Source organism: Ictalurus furcatus, chromosome 3 (assembly GCF_023375685.1).
Source record: "Ictalurus furcatus strain D&B chromosome 3, Billie_1.0, whole genome shotgun sequence".
Lineage (NCBI taxonomy): Eukaryota > Metazoa > Chordata > Actinopteri > Siluriformes > Ictaluridae > Ictalurus > Ictalurus furcatus.
The window spans coordinates 14,660,789-14,678,194 of record NC_071257.1 but is presented as its reverse complement, the minus strand read 5'-3'; the positions used below and the strand labels follow the sequence as shown (position 1 = coordinate 14,678,194).

Here is a 17,406-nt window from a genome sequence, read left to right as displayed (position 1 = left end):
TGGAGAGTACGTATATTTATATACATTCTAGGAATTGAAAATGCAGCCTGATGTTCAGAAAACGATAGGAAATTGTATATAGGATGGTAACTCATTCTAAATGAACACCTCGCATAATATGAGAATACAGTTCTGAATCCAAGTCCATCTGTAAATGTCTTGAAATTCACAGCAAAATGCAGTTACATGGTGGGATCATGCAGTCTTGTGCAAAAGTGTTATTGAAGTGTTGTTGCTACGTGACAATTCTTTGATTCCCTTGATTGAAATCTAATGGACAAAAAAAAAAAAAAAACAAGACATCCTTTAAAAATGTAGACAGCATTATACACATCCCACCCAATCTCAGTGTCAATGCCAGTCTCGGTGAAAAACCTCTACTCATTCCACATCAAGCTGAAATTCCAATGAGACAGATGTGCAATCGGTCACAATTTTTATTCAGTTAAATGACACTGAACACATTCACGTCTGTGTATATACAGTAGTCTATTGCACAGCTATACATTAAAAATTCACACAGGCCTAACGTGAGTCATGAATTGCACCTTAAAAGATATTAAAATATTTAGCTGTGTACATCAATACAAACCATACATATAGTATTAGAAAGATTCACATTTTGAAATTCAGCTCAAGGTCTGATCTGTTGTAATTGACTTGAGCCCAATGTAGATCAGGCATTGGAACTTTTGGTCACTTTTAAACGAACCCATGTGCTTAAGGACACATGCTATCTCTTGGCTCTCACAAAATGTGACAGGCAGTAAAAATTGCAAAAGAAGAACACTTGGCACATGTCCTCTGACTTTTAAAATGATATAAATATTAAAAAAAAAAAAGAATAAAAATCAAGTGGAATTTTTAAACAAGCTCGAGTGAGACGAACACTACAGGACACTGCTTTTTACGCTTATATTGTACAGCTACAGATGAAACACTTGCGGTTCTCACCGTGTTAGGGAAGTGTTAATGAAACCTAGAATGTATAAGTGCATATGATCCATGTAAGGAAAAAACCCAAAATTCATCTGGCTTTCAGCAGCAAGGTACAGTGGATTAAAAATATACAGAAGATACAGGAACCACTTGTGTCACACTGCCGAGTATAGCGAGTGTGCACGTGAATAAGAACGGACTGTACAGTAGTGTTAACAAATCCAGTGTTTCAGATAAGCTTACTGACATGTAATGATCGAACTTTCACATTTAAATGTGTGCGTGTATGAATGAATGAATGAGAGAGAGAGAAAAGAAGGGGAACGAAACCTTCAGAGAAAGTTTGTTAATGTTCCTCTTTGTCCCGTCCTCCTTTCTTCTCTTTCTCATCCTGCAGTGCATTGCCCAGTTTCTTAATGAGAACAGACAGAACTTTATCCAGGGGGTCCATCACACCTCTCTGAAGCCACTTCGGAATTGTAGTTCTCGCGTGATGGAAGCCGAGCTTCTGCAGGACGTAGTCCACTCCCACCGGATCGATCTTCCGGCCTGTCCACGAAATCAACCTGAAAAATGTTCATACGACTCTGCAGCATTATTCAGCATCTTTATGGGAAACCAGCAGTGGTGGACTCACTGCTTCATACCTCACAGCACATCACATCACATCTCGACATCGGGCCTGGCTTATCAAGCCGGATCCAAAAATAGCTTTATTCCCAAATTGTTCGTGTGAGCTTTTACACAAGAAGATTCTGGTTTTCGTGAAATGATTTCGTCTCTGATTTCAGAAAGCGTTCGTGTTCTATTCGTGCTCCTGAATGTGTGTAAATTCATGCGTGAGACTGTAAACCTTGACTGATTGGCATTAAATCACATCATTTGCACAGGAGTTGCATTTTAAAACATGCAGTTAAGTTTCAATCACTTAGATATTTCAACTCTGTGCATAAATGTCTTCTTTCTTTTTTTTTTTTTTAAACCTGTTCTTTCATATTAATGGCATTAAAGAAAATATGAGAAGAAAAAATAAAGACAGCAAGCCAACTCAAATGCATTTTCTTGTCATTCAATTCAGTGCAACAAATCTCTGAAGCTTTAACTGGATTTATATGCTACAATCCCAGTTGAACATTAAAAAAAAGAATGAGTAAGTAAGAGAGAGAGAGAGAGAGAGAGAGAGAGAGAGAGAGAGAGAGAGAGAGAGAGAGGACAGGAAGAGAGACAAAGGGACGCAGAAGGAGACAAAATGAGAGACAGAAAGAGAGCCTAAGAGCCAGGGGAATGTGACCTGGAACATATTTTGGGGTGCCATGATGGAAAGAAGTAAAGGGTGTTCAAAATGTCTAACGAGCACTGCACAGCTGGTCTGTGTATATCGTAGCCGTAAGCTGAGGTGGTGCAAATGGCAGGAATTGATAAAAACCTTTTGTCTCTGCTTGGATTCACACGTTTCAAAGAGAGACAAGTGGCCCATCATGTAGGTGTCAGCCTACAATGATCCACATACTCCCTAGTGAGCTGTGCCCCAAAACCAGGCTTGTTCCCGCATACATTATAGTGCGTTCAGTCCTAAACGAAGAGCCCTGCACGTCAGCACATTAACTACTACACATTAATATGCACGTGAACACGAAACCTGGGGGATATTTACAGTTAGTAATTTGGCCTGTGCGAATATTTACACATAACTTGACTAAAAGATTGACAAAAGAGGCCCATCGTTACAATGCAATAGGGACTGTGATACGAAGGTTTGCTAAAGTGTTGAGTCCTTGAATACATTGTCTAGATTTTATTACTCTTGGCTAATATACACTACCAGTCAAAGGTTCAGACACACTCATTCTTCAGTTTGATTTTTTCTACACATTTTAGAATAATAATAATAATAAAGTCATCAAAATTCTGGAGTAACACAAATGGAATTATGGGAATTATGTTGTGATAAAAAATCCTAAATAAATCAAAATAATTTAGTATTTTAGCATCTTCAAAGTAGACACAATTTTTGCCTAGAATTTACAGAAATGTATTCTTGGCATTTTCTCAACTGATTTCTTGAGGAATCTCCCTGAGATGTTTTTTAAACAGTATTAAAGGAGTTCGCACTTACGCTGCACATTTATTGGCTGCTTTTCAGAATATTTCACTCCAAGTCATCTGTTTAAAAAATATTTTTTTGTAATTAAAATGTTAGTTTTCTAATGAAAGAAATGAATATGTTGGCACAATGAAACTTTTGTCTACAACACCGATGTCAAACGTTTAATCATACACCTTCAGATCAAAAGGTTTTTAAGATCATGAGAAAAATTTCAATCGAGTGTCCCCAAACTTTTGAGCGGTAGTGTAAGTGCAGACAGAAAAGGGAAGAGTGAGTAGTGTTCAGTTACCGCAGTGTGGGCTCCAGGTGCCAGGTATTGCACAGAAACTCTCTCCAGTCCACAGTGTTGTAGTTCACTCCATCTTCTTTAGGCTTCTCTTTCTCGGCTGAGCTGCCCTCCTGCAGCGCTGTGGGGCTCTTCTGACCCGGTCGTAATGCAGACATGCGTGGGGCAAACAGGGCTGTGGCGCACACACACACACAGTCACATACTTACCTAACATTTACTTAAGAGATCAGCATAGAGACTATATTCATTATAGCAGAATGTATTGAAATACTACAGTAACATTGTAGACTCTTCGTATCCTTTAGCATTTGATAGATTTAAATTGACATGCATCACCTTTTTCTTTCTCCTTTAAGTATGCAGAAACCAGATCATGCAAGAACATGATGAGCTCAGCATCCATGGTAACACAGATGTGATCAGTGAATTCAGTCACCACACTGCACTCCACTTTGGGCTTGCTGCTAGGGTCTACACACACGCACACACACTTTAGGTACAATCATTTAAACACTACGTCATCATTTATGAGGAACAATCTTGTGGTTGAGTGTGTGAATTGTCAGTAGGCTTTGAGCAGTGGCTATACCACTGAGCGATGGCTCCTCCGGGTCCTGCACATGGATAGATTTGAAGTCAAGCTGCATCCTGGGTAAAGCAAATATAGTCTCAGTCTCATGGTTGTAGCTAGATGAGCCACGAAATCCACTCAGAAGACTGGCGCTTTTAGCAGCAGCTCCACTGTCTGAGTTATTTGCGTCCACATTCCGCAACAGATTCAGCTCTGTGAGAGGGAGACACAGAGTGAGAGAAACAGGTGAGGGGGATATATTATATATACAGTATCTCACAAAAGTGAGTACACCCCTCACATTTTTGTAAATATTTGATTATATCTTTTAATGTGACAACATTGAAGAAATGACACTTTGCTACAATGTAAAGTAGTGAGTGTACAGCTCGTGTAACAGTGTAAATTTGCTGTCCCCTCAAAATAACAACACACAGCCATTAATGTCTAAACCGCTGGCAACAAAAGTGAGTACACCCCTAAGTGAAAATGTCCAAATTGGACCCAATTAGCCATTTTCCCTCTCCGGTGTAACGTGACTTGTTAGTGTTACAAGGTCTCAGGTGTGAATGGGGAGCAGGAGTGTTAAATTTGGTGTCATCGCTCTCACACGCCCTCATACTGGTCACTGGAAGTTCAACATGGCACCTCATGGCAAAGAACTCTCTGAGGATCTGAAAAAAAATTGTTGCTCTACATAAAGATGGCCTAGGCTATAAGAATATTGCCAAGACCCTGACACTGAGCTGCAGCACAGTGGCCAAGACCATACAGCGATTTAACAGGACAGGTTCCACTCAGAACAGGACTCGCCATGGTTGACCAAAGAAGTTGAGTGCACGTGCTCAGTGTCATATCCAGAGGTTGTCTTTGGGAAATAGACGTATGAGTGTTGCCAGCATTGCTGCAGAGGTTGAAGGGGTAGGGGGTCAGCCTGTCAGTGCTCAGACCATACGACGCGCACTGCATCAAATTGGTCTGCATGGCTGTTGTCCTAGAAGGAAGCCTCTTCTAAAGACGATGCACAAGAAAGCCCACAAACAGTTTGCTGAAGACAAGCAGACTAAGGACACGGATTACTGGAACCATGTCCTGTGGTCTGATGAGACCAAGATAAACTTATTTGGTTCAGATGGTGTCAAGCGTGTGTGGCGGCAACCAGGTGAGGAGTACAAAGACAAGTGTGTCTTTCCTACAGTCAAGCATGGTGGTGGGAGTGTCATGGTCTGGGGCTGCATGAGTGCTGTCGGCACTGGGGAGCTACAGTTCATTGAGGGAACCATGAATGCCAACATGTACTGTGACATACTGAAGCAGAGCATGATCCCTCCCTTTGGAGACTGGGACGCAGGGCAGTATACCAGCATGATAACGATCCCAAACACACCTCCAAGACGACCACTTCCTTGCTAAAGAAGCTGAGGGTGAAGGTGATGGCCTAAACCCTATTGAGCATCTGAGGGGCATCCTCAAACGGAATCTGGAGGAGCACAAGGTCTCTAACATCCACCAGCTCCGTGATGTCATCATGGAGGAGTGGAAGAGGACTCCAATGGCAACCTGTGAAGCTCTGGAGGACTCCATGCCCAAGAGGGTTAAGGGTGTGCTGGAAAATAATGGTGGCCACAAAAAATATTGACACTTTGGGCCCAACTTGGACATTTTCACTTAGGGGTGTACTCACTTTTGTTGCCAGCGGTTTAGACATTAATGGCTGTGTGTTGAGTTATTTTGAGAGGATAGGAAATTTACACTGTTACACAAGCTGTACACTCACTACTTTACATTGTAGCAAAGTGTCATTTCTTCAGTGTTGTCACATGAAAAGATATAATCAAATATTTACAAAAATGTGAAATATATATATAAAAAATTTAGTGGGGAAAAGAAAGATACAAACATACACACACCATCCACTTTATACATACACCATCCACTTTGTACATACACACACCATCCATGATTGGCTGATTAGATAACTGCAAGAATGCGCAGCTGTACAGGTGTTCATGGAAATCAGTCAATCATGTGGCATTTCCTCTGACCTCCATTTTCCTCTGACTTCTCTTAACAACAAGGCGTTTCCACCCACAGAACTCACTCAACGTCTTTTGTTTTTCACACCATTCTGTGTAAACTTTAGAGGCTGTTGTGTGTGAAATTCAGCAGTTTATCAGCAGGAGATCAGCAGTTTCTGAAATGCCCAAACCAGCCCTTCTGATACCAACATCCATGCCATGATTAAAGTCACAGAGATCAGACTTTCTTCATTCTGATGTTTGATGTGAACATTAACTGAAGCTCTTGACATGTATCTGCATGATTTTATGCATTGTGCTGCTGCCACATGATTGGCTGATTGGATACCTTCATAAATGTGTATAGTGGAGCGTCATATTAGAATTACACCTGCCAACACCCTTAAGATGGACAATGTAGCCCCCCAACTGCTTCTTACTGACTGATAGATGCACTCACTTACACAAAGCATTCTGGAGAAAGTATACAGACTTACTAGCTGTTGAAACAGTGGTTGCTGAAGTTCAAAGTTCATATTTCAAGATATGAATAAAACTAATACAAGCAATCTGAAACAACAGCCTATAAAATACCCAAAACTGGTTTAGATTTTCAACTACACTGCCGGTTTAGTCAGGCCACTTTTTCCAAAAAGGTCATAAAATCTAGGTAAGGTTTTTTACCTTCGTTCCTCATGGCTGTGACGTAGTTGAACCATTCCTTGACCGTGGCCACTCCATGAGGGGGGTTCTCATGGCGACGACGGGTTACCTTAGTGATGGTTGCCATGGGACTCTCTAGTGCACCACATGGCTTGGTCACCATCGTGTTGTGTCCAAGGTGAAAGTCTAGAGTCTGCACAATATAGGTGGAGTCCTCACTGGAGCCTGGGTGTGAACAAGAGTGAGAGAGAGAGAGAGAGAGAGAGAGATTGAGTGTGTGTGTATGTGTATATGAGAGAGCGAGAGAGAGAGAGAGAGAGAGAGAGAGAGAGAGAGAGAGAGAGCGCAAGAGAGAGACAGACAAACAGAGAGAGGGAAAGAGACCGACAGACAGACACAGAGAGAGAGAGCGAGAGAGAGCCCGACAGACAGACAGACAGGCAGACAGACAGACAGAGAGAGACAGACACACACACAGAGAGAGAGAGATGGTGTATTATTGTGTTATATTAGTTTAGCCTAGTGTCACCTATGCAAGCTTCAGTACCATCCTCCCAAATCTTCTGCGCTTCAGTCCAGAAGGCAATGTTGGGCTCCTCAAGGTGGAACAGAACCCATGATTTGGAGCGGAAATTGGGCCCATGGAAACATGCCAGGGTCATGTGGTTGCCATGGAGACTCATTGAGCCCCCAAGCTGCACAGCATCCTCAGGGAGTGGCATCTGGAAGAGCGAGATGTGACAGCCGGCCACCATTTTCAGCACGGCAGGCCAGTGCCGATGATGAGCCGCATCCATGTCTACAAATGAGTTGAAGAGAGATAATCACATCAGTCCTTAAAAGCATCTAAAGCTGCCAGTAATGCTGTGGTTTCATTTGACAAATTGAAGATAGGCTGTCCACACCCTGGACAGCATAAATAAACCAGAAGCTTGCACATTCTGAAAGCAGACAAGCTAATGGCAACCACACTGCATAAGTAAAACAGAATTTTACACACAAGTCAGTGGACAGGAACTGCATGCCTGCACATACTCACAGAGTTCAGCAGCTCCTTTCTCCACATTTGCCACTGGTGTTTTGGGGGGCAGGTAGGGCCCTGGACCCCAGGTGGACAGGGCACGCTTGCTTGTGTCAAACTGCTGAGTGAAAAACTCCTGCAGCTTCATGCCGATCTTGATCAGATCAGGAGTAGTGGATCGAGAGATAATCACCTGGAAGATATCCCACTGCAGGTCTCCATGCACAAAGATCTCACTGCAGGGGCCACACACACACACACACGGATCATAGTTGGATTTGTATAAATGAATGTGTATGTATTTTTGTGTGTATGTATGTATGTGTGCATTTGTGTGTGTTTGAAAATACACAAATGATGGAACCACAGACAGAAAAAGACAATGACCATACACTAGAAGCAAGACGAGAAGGTGTATATTAATAAAAAAAAAAAAAAAAAAAAAACTAATAATAAATAAATAAATAACCCCACAACCTTAAAAGCAGCCCTCCTTTCCAAAAACAACCAATTAATGAAATCAAGTTTGTAGAAAATCAATGAAAGATGACCAAATAAGGTGGGGTTCTATTGCAGTGTTTCAGATTGAGGTGTCTCTCCATAGAGATGTAATCTATAAGTAAATTTTTTGTGCAATACGTGTTCCTTGATTTCCAGTTCATGAGGATAGTTTTCTTTGCACTAGTTAAGAGCCATGAGGAGTAATCTACTGTTTGTTTTGTTCAGGTTAATTGTTGATACATCTCCTAACAAGCACAGTGTGAGGGATAATGAGATGTAGCTATCCAGGTTGTTTTGTTCGCAGTGTGAGCAGATTTCTGATGAGAATCCCATAAAAAAATTTTTTTTGCCAGTGTAGTGAATTCTATGAAGGATCTTATACTGTAAGAGTTGTAGATTGGCATTTTCGGACATGAAGTAGATGTTTTTGCAAAATTGGTTCCACAATCCGACATCAGGAGTTATGAGTAGGTCTAGTTCCCATTTTATTGATGGTTTAGAGTGTGTTTCTTCGGACTGTGATATTATTCTATATATTTTGGAAAGGAGTTTTTCTGAAGATGGAATGTTAATTAAATCTGAAACTGATTGAGGAAGAGGTTGGTGGCCATAACGTTTTATTTTGTATGAATGGTTGATGTAGATATTCCAGAAATTGTTTACTCTAAATACTGTACCTTTGGACCAAGTAGGAGAATGAAACCTGAATATTATTGTGGAAAATATATTTAAGATGTGTGATGCCTTTTTCACACCTTCTGTGTGGAAGTTAAGTGGTTTCTTGTTAGAAAATCAGGAATATTCCAGATAGGAAAGATTAGATGGTACAATACTTTTCATAACTTTTATGATTAAAAAAAAAAACTTTTATGACATTTATACAACTATATAAGGGACAGGTATGGAACATGAATGATATAAAATGTTTCTGAACACTATAACTACTCTGAACAAGAGAATTAGGCTGTAATAACGTGGACTATTCTGCATGTAAAACATGATGCATTCCATTTGTCTTGCATTCTAAAAACATTCACATATGAATGATGTAAATTGGGACGAAGGGCGCGTCTCGTTATCCACGACATTAAATCTCCGGCTCTCAGCCTCTCATTGAACAGAGCAGATGCAGAGAGAGGTGTGAGTGCAGCGGGAAAGAAAGACCTCGCGCTTGCAGGACAGTACTGGTGATATTTGTTTGCTAAGGTTTGTCCAAAAAGTCACTAGATTTGTCGTTGGGCACTTTTTTTTTTGCAAAAACAAAGTTGCTAAAGGAGTCTGAAAAGTGTCTAAGTTGGCAGTACTGGTGCGCACTGACAGCTAGATAAAATGCAGGCTAAGCTCCGCCTCTCCCCGGCAAAAAGAAAATACAGAGGGAGAGGGAATGCGGGGTTTTTCATTTATGGACATTCTATTTGAAAAGCAATAAAATACACTGAGTTCCCAAATGATGCTCGGTCTGTGTTTTTTTTTCTTGAAAACAATTTGCGCCCCCCTGTTTGAGAACCACCATATTATCTGATTGATTAGGGTGGATCCATTTCTATATGTATTGAAGCTGATTTGATAGATAATAGTGGTAAAAACGTGGAGCTTCCAACCCTCCTTGTGTTTTTGGCATCACTAGCGTGGCAAGTTTAATTTTTGGTGTTTTGTTTTTCCAGTAGAATTTGGAGATATTTGAATCTAAAGATGTTAACCAGGTGAGGGTGGGTTGGGGAGGAATAATTGAAAATAGATAATTTATTTTAGGAAGTATCGTCATATAAACAGTGGCAATTCTGCCCAAAATGGTTCGTGGTAAGTTCACCCAGCGATGATCAGACTCGATTTCACTCCACTACTCAAAATAATAAATGATGAACAGCTCTGATAGTTTGCAGGAAACACTGATGCCTAAATACGTGATTTGATCTGTACATAATGGGATAGGTGGTTTATGGGCTGCCACATTCCAGCTATTATAATGTGGTGGAAGGATGGAAGATTTGTTCCAGTTAATAGAGTAGACAAAGATATTAGAAAATGATTCAATAAGCCTAAGTGTATCTTTTAGTGATGAGTGAGGATTTCGTAGAAATAACAGTATATCCTCTGCATAGAGGCTGATCTAATGATGTGTTTTAGGAGTTTTAATACTTTCTGTGTAGATGTTCTGACAGATGGCTGCAGCTAAAGATTCAATGAAAATGGTGACTATAGAAGGACAGAGTGGGCATCCTTGCCTAGTCCCCCTGTGCAATGTGAAACAGTGTGAGGTTTGTCCATTAGTGATAAACGTGGCTGAAGAAGCAGTGTACAAAATCTTGACCAATTAATAAACAATTCTCCAAAGCCAAATCTTTGTAGTGTTGACATTTCCAGTTTACTCTGTCAAAGGTCATAGTTCTATTTAGAGATCACAGAGTAGACCAATTCACTATTATTTTGTGACCAGTGATTAAATTTCTTATCAGTGTGTAGTTCATCCCATAGTAATGTAGTTTGTAATGTCATATGCAATGTAGTACAATATTGTGTTGATAAATTCTTAAGTAATTCATTGGGCTAACATTTTGGTGATACCTATATTCTCTTCTGTGATAGGACAGTCGGTTTACCTTTGACAACTACTGAGATAGACACTCTACAACTTATCACCAAGCCTATCGAAACTGGAGCCAGCTTGTGTAGTTGAGTCCAATCCCTTGATTTTTTATTTGACTCTGCCCAGTTAGGAGGAGCTTACCTTTTCTCTGATAGGTTAGCCTCAGTGCAAAGGTTCACCTTCCACTCATCCTGCAGCTGCAGGTCAGCATTACTGAAGATCCCCATCAGGATACTAGAACCCATGTAGTCAAGCCGAGCCTCTGTTGAGCCCATGGTGATCTGAATCTTATGGCTTGGCTGCTGGTTGGGGTGTTCCGAAATGTGTGCTACGAGAAATTAACAAACAAACAAACAAAAAAAACGTTACCAAGCTTAGTACAGTATGACTGTTCAACTATTCAACAAATACAGATTAAGGATTTAACTGTCCAGAACTGTTTAAAAAACTGACAGAGTGGTGCTGAGATGGCTCCTGTATACAGTACTCCGCCTAAATGAGTACACCCCCCTTTGAAAATTAAGATTTTTATCTATATCTCAGTGAACACCAGAACAATTAGCTGAATTTTGACAAAACTGAGTTTTATTAAACATTTGTTTTTATTAAGAACATAAAAGGTTGGTCACCAACATCATTACGATAAGAAAATAATACATTTTATTCAAATGAGGGGTTACAAAATTGAGTACACCCTACAACAAATTCTAACAAATCTAATATTTTGTATGGCCTCCATGATTTTTAAGAACAGCACCAACTCTTCTGGACATGGAGTGACCAAATTGGTGACATACTGCCACGTCTATCTTTCTCCATTCTCGGAGAACGAGCTCTTTCAGAGCCTGGATGCTGGACGGAGAATGATGCTCGACCTGTCTTTGCAGACAGCATCCGTCGTGTCGTATCGTGTCACGTGAAACAGTCACCCCATTTTGGCTTTCTACAGCTTTAGCTAACTGTGATTAACTTGCATGGCGATATTCCTCAACTCTTCTTAGGACAAAACTCTTATCTCGAGGTACTCACTTCCATGGACGGCCTGGACGTCTCAGAATGCCACGAGCCTATTCTTTTTGAATTATTTTTTTTCATAACTTTCGCTACTGTATTCTGACTAATTAGCAATGCTTTACTAATGTTCTTGTAGCCCTGACCTTTTTTGTGTAAAGAAATTACTTTCTTTCTCAAGACTCGTGACATTTCCACGTGGTGCCATAATTGTCTACATTGAGTGGGAGGAGATTTTATAGTTTAAATACCACTCTTAATTCAATCATTTAGTAGCCACCTGTGTGATGACTGATTAGACCAGTTTCACTGGTTTTCAGGTCACTGAAATGACCAAGTTTCATTTCTAAAAGCTTCATTAGGGTATCCTCATTTTTGCACCATGGTCTTAAATCACTTTGTTAAAAAGAAAAATTCAGTTTTTTTTTTTTTTGTACTGACAAATCTCATTTGCAAAAAATAAAAAAAGAGTTGCTGGAATATTTTATTGTATAGGATCCCATAGAAAGTATTAATTCTAAAGAGAGACCTCTGAGACATCTGTTGGGGTGTACTCATTTATGCTGAGCACTGTAAACGACTGTGGAACACACTTAGCATGCCATTTTAAACAAGCTAACAGTAAATGCAAAGCTAAAGGAAAAACTTTAGTCAAAATGTCACTTTCATGTTAACTGTTTAAAGAAGGAGAAATTGCACTGATGATTAGATCACCATATCGTACAAGACTATCCAGAAATAATCAGAAGTTGATTTATCAATGTTCCAGGAAGAGCATGAAGACTTCAGCCTTCTGAAGTGTTTGAGATGTGTACTTACAAACCATCTCAAGTGTGTTGACGTCTATGTTTCCTCCCACCACTCCTCCTTTAGAGTCCAGTTTGGAGCGTCCCAATCCCACAGCCATGCTGATCTCCCGATCTCTATTACTGCCCACTGACAGACGCCCCTGACTCTTCAAACCACTCGTTGTCCAGCTACACTCACACACACACACACGAAGTTGAATTCAGTTCTATGTATAATGTATTTGGGGTGTGTGTGTGTGCGTGCGTGCGTGCGTGAGTGAGTGTGTGTATTCTCATTTCTATGATAGCAGGGACTGCTATGGCGGACACTGACCAACGGATTTAAAAACATTCGTAATCGTTGATGTGCTGAAACTTTGAGACTTTTTCCAAAAATACTAAATAAATGAATTATCACAAGCATCAGCACATTGTAACAGTAAAAGGTAACGCAATTTCTTTATGTTTTCTGACACCGGACGTCTTTAGGATGGTGGGCTTTGTGATTGCTTTTTTTTGGGTTATTAACTTTAAAAGATAGAAGAAAGAGAAATTCTGGTTTACAGTGGTTATAATGAATGTGTTAACAAGAACTTGCTTCCTGGATATTTCACAACTATAAATGGATAAAGCGTACAACATAGTTCATTAATAAATAAAAATTGTCAGCACTGGCAAATTGCTGTGGTATAAGAGGAATAAAATACATCACAGTGCATCACAGTGTATTATTCCTTACTTATGCCTTATTCATATTTTATTATGTGGCAAAACATTTAGTGTGTATTAATGTACACTGTCTGGCCAACAAAATGCTGCTGTTTGGATTTAAATAAGCAAATACTTAAGAGCCTATGATTGGATAATTTTTGCCGTGCTTAATATGTTTCAGCTAGCAACAATTCTTTTAACCCTAACTGATGCAGCGTGCTGCTTCTCATCTCTTAAACAACCATATCAGAATACATATCCCGTGGTCGTGGAAAAGAAGTTACTATGTTTCAGAAAGGGGCATATTATTGGCCTGCATCAAGCAAATAAAACAACTAAGGAGATTGCTGAAATCACTGGAATTGGGTTAAGGACTGTCCAACGCATTATTAAAACCCGGAAGGATAGTGGTGAACTGTCAACTTTGCAGAAATGCGGGCAAAAAAAAAAGAAAGTTCGAAATCTTGAACGATCGTGATCGGAGATCTTTAAATGCTTGGTGAAGTCTCATCTACAGTAGATCTTACGTTCACTATTTAACATAGCTGCAAGAGCATTTCCACACGCACAATTCCATGAGAACTTTCAGGATTGGGACTAAACAGCTGTGTGGCCAAAAGAAAGACACTTGACTTCAATTTGCTAGGGAGCATAAAGATTGGAGTGTGGAACAATCTAAAAAGGTCATGTGGTCTGATGAGCTCAGATTTACCCTATTCCAAAGCTGTGGGTGAGTCAGGGTAAGAAGAGAAGCACATGAAGTGATGCACCAATCATGGAGAATGCTTCCTATACAAGCCTCTGGAGGAAGTGTTATGATCTGGGGTTGCTACACTTGGTCAGGTCTAGACTCAGCAACGTTATGCAGAGTACCTGAATGTACTGAACGACCAGATTATCCCATTAATGGATTTGTTCTACCCTGATGGCACAGGCATATTCCAGGATGACAATGCCAAGATTCATCGGGCTCACACGGTGAGCAAGAGTGGTTCAAGGAGGATGAGTAATCATTTTCAAACATGAATTGACCACCACAGAGGGAGTCCTGACCTTAACCCCAGTCTTTGGGATGTGCAGGAGAAGATTTTATGGAGTGTTTCGACTCTCCTGTCCTCAATACAAGATCTCAGCCAAAAATTAATGCGACTCTGGACAGAAATAGATGTGATGCTGCATAAGTTTGTTGAAACAATGCGGTTACAAACGCTGGGCATAATCAAATCTAAAGGCAATTTTGGCCAGGCAGTGTATAAATACAGGAGACAGTGCGTGGTTTAAGGTTAGTCTCATACGTGTTGTTGCCCATGACGTTGCTCATATTCATTTGAACAATAAGCTGTTTGAGGTTGATGGCGAACACCACCAGTGTCTCCCATGGTGATCCTTGCTGTGCTGTTGCCTTGTTGTTACGGACGGATGGAGTGGATGTCTTTGTTACAGAGTCTGCTGGGAGACACAACATTATTAACCAAATAACACTAACATGTGCATTTCACTAAAGAGAAACATATGTCTTCTGTACCTCTGCGGGGTGCAGAGGAGTCAGACACACTGCGGGAACGTCCTGTAGCAGGAGATTTGAGGTGTGTGTGGCTGGGCAGGGTGGAATCATTAAATACACTGGAGGCGGGGTGCTGGGCTGACTGGCTGTCCCATGTCCTCCAGTAGGCCTTCCGGCTGGACTCAGGAGACAGGTGCTGGGCTACACTCTCCGCTGAGTCTGGGGTGGCTGGGCCTGATGCTTAAAAAAAAACAAAAAAAACCAACATAAACACACACACACACACACACACACACACACACACACACGGCCAGGCATGTATGTACAAGAAAAACAAAACTAAGATTGAGTTAGTAGCATTTCTCATGAAAAAAAAGATGTAAGATGTAAGGACATTATGTCTGACCTGGTAGATTGATGGTCTGATCTCCTAAGAACAATCGCCTAGCGATGCTGCGACGATACCAGGCTCTTGGGAAGGCCAAGATCTCACTAAGGCGTCTCATGTCGTACTTAAAGGAAGCCGAGCCAATATCACATACCGCTAGATAAGAACACACACGGATCCACTTTTTCAGACATAAGAGTAAGGTGGCCATGTACACTCAATTAACATTACAGTTAATTAATGCTAAAATATTATTTGTTCTCACAAAACTAGATAGTTTTTAATGCACCTGAAATGTTAATGAGGGTGGTGTCCATCTTGCCCGCCTTGCTGGCAATGGACGTGTCAAAAAATGCAGGATATCCTGTTCGCCTCATCCTGGACAGACTGACTTTAACAAACTCCAGGTTTATGGAGAGTGAATCCTTTCTGCCCGTCACAGATGTGCTTTCCTCTTCCACAGCTCCTAACACAAGAATATACAACAACTTTAGCAAGCGATCATGATGGCACTTTTACATTTACGGAATTTGGCAGACGACCCTTATCCAGATCGACTTACATTTATCTCATTTATACAACTGAGCAGTTAAGGGTTCAGGACCTTACTCAAGGGCCCCATGGTGACAGCTTGGCAGTGCCAGGATTTGAACTCACCACTTTCCAATCAGTATATATATATATATATATATATATATATATATACATACATACATACATACATACACACACACACACACACACACATCACAAAATATATAACACTGATTCTGTGTTACTTACCCAGTGGTCCTGGGCCAGGTGGCAGTCCAGTCACAGCAGACTTCTGTTTGCCAGCTCCGTATGGATGGAACACATAGAGGGAGAAATCTGACATACATGCCGTGAAGCTCAGTCCTGAGGAGTTAGTGGCCGGGCCTGATAAATCGGATTGACTACTGCTATGGCGGCTCCGCCCCAGAGGGCTACCCAATCCCGAGGGCGGACCTAATAAAAGGCACCATTGTCTATGGTTACAATTCACCATAGAAAGAAGTTATACAAAATTACATACACCATCACAGAGTAACCAGATACTCCTACCTTTGCTGCCAGGCACTCTGACGTTACTGTGCACAGAAGGAGGCGTGGAGGAGGGTGTGTGCTGAATGTCGGCTGGGTGGGTGGAGCCAGGAAGTTCCAGCTCACCCCTATTGGATGAGAAGACAAGGTCCAGCGAGGGTAGCTTCAGCATACACTCCACTCGAGACATGGGCAGACAGCTGAAGCGGATCTGAGACGGCTAAATGAGAATACGGACATTTGATTGTAACCATAATCTCACACAGGACAGCTAAAACACCTGTATGAAATTTACTAGGCAGTTTCCAAAAAATGTTAATAAGCAATCTATACACACACACTTGCTGAGTTCAATCAGGATAATACTACTCTTGTCATATCCAGATGCACTTCTCTGAAGCAACAGGAAGTGCCGACATGGCAGCTGCTTGCTTGCATTTACCTGTACTCGGACATAGACAACCACATCCACAGGGAATGAGGAGTATGGAGAGGTAGAGGATGACACAAGCGAGACCTGAGACTCCTCCAGTGGATCAACAGAGTCAAAATGGCCAACGTCCTCCTCTGGTGCACTCACTGCTAGCCACACCAAACACAAGCATTAAATGTTTTAATAAATGAATACTACTTTTACATAAACCAAGTACACAATGAATTTCAGAAATGTCGCAATGAACATACTATAATTCCTATCCACTGGTGTAATGGGGATGGTCTCCAACGCTTTTTCAAGGAAGTCCAACAGACAAGGGCTAATAACCATTTCCTCTGGAAGAGTTTGCAGGGCCACCCATGCGTATAACTTGGCAGTCTTCACACTACCACTTGCCTTGCTTTTAGCTACACATAAATACACAAATTAAGGACTTTTAGGTTTATAATGAGAACTGCATCACATTACCTGCAAAAAGCCCCCATGGTTACTGAAGTGCACACACAGAGTTTAGCGGATATATGCTTTGGGACTGCAGGTTCATTTATGAAGACAAATTAGAGCAGGAGCCAAGGGTTTCAAAACATACATGCAATCGGATCACGTGGAGCACAAAGCTACTGATACTACATGCCAATTTCATCGGATCTCTTTGTAAAAGCACTGCGTTTTTATTCGGATAAAATATAACTCTAAACTCTAAAAAGCAGTGTCATTTCAGAAAGAAATAGTACATGTGAGTGCAATCACATTCGTCGATGCCATACTGAGCCACTCGCACAATAACAGGACACACAAACACACACACGC

The 17,406-nt window shown here is 41.0% G+C and overlaps 1 protein-coding gene across 11 annotated transcripts in view; it reads right to left on the bottom strand.

Moving 5' to 3' along the window:
* Positions 1-419: 419 nt before the first annotated feature.
* The window catches only part of kiaa1109 (KIAA1109 ortholog), a 56,245-nt gene continuing 39,258 nt past the window's right edge, over positions 420-17,406 (bottom strand). For 8 of the 11 annotated variants that reach the window (XM_053620923.1, XM_053620922.1, XM_053620928.1 and 5 more), the window contains 17 exons: positions 16,845-17,003; positions 16,603-16,742; positions 16,182-16,380; positions 15,882-16,085; positions 15,388-15,564; positions 15,117-15,254; positions 14,732-14,950; positions 14,502-14,655; positions 12,527-12,684; positions 10,838-11,024; positions 7,627-7,844; positions 7,117-7,386; positions 6,609-6,812; positions 3,925-4,119; positions 3,672-3,806; positions 3,336-3,507; positions 420-1,505 (listed from right to left, as the gene is read on the bottom strand). In XM_053620923.1, the coding sequence (XP_053476898.1) occupies positions 1,286-1,505; positions 3,336-3,507; positions 3,672-3,806; positions 3,925-4,119; positions 6,609-6,812; positions 7,117-7,386; positions 7,627-7,844; positions 10,838-11,024; positions 12,527-12,684; positions 14,502-14,655; positions 14,732-14,950; positions 15,117-15,254; positions 15,388-15,564; positions 15,882-16,085; positions 16,182-16,380; positions 16,603-16,742; positions 16,845-17,003 (3,149 nt within the window). In that variant the 3' untranslated portion in view covers positions 420-1,285. The remainder of the gene's footprint in view (positions 1,506-3,335; positions 3,508-3,671; positions 3,807-3,924; positions 4,120-6,608; positions 6,813-7,116; positions 7,387-7,626; positions 7,845-10,837; positions 11,025-12,526; positions 12,685-14,501; positions 14,656-14,731; positions 14,951-15,116; positions 15,255-15,387; positions 15,565-15,881; positions 16,086-16,181; positions 16,381-16,602; positions 16,743-16,844; positions 17,004-17,406) is intronic. The other 3 variants (XM_053620924.1, XM_053620932.1, XM_053620925.1) reach the window with 2 other exon arrangements.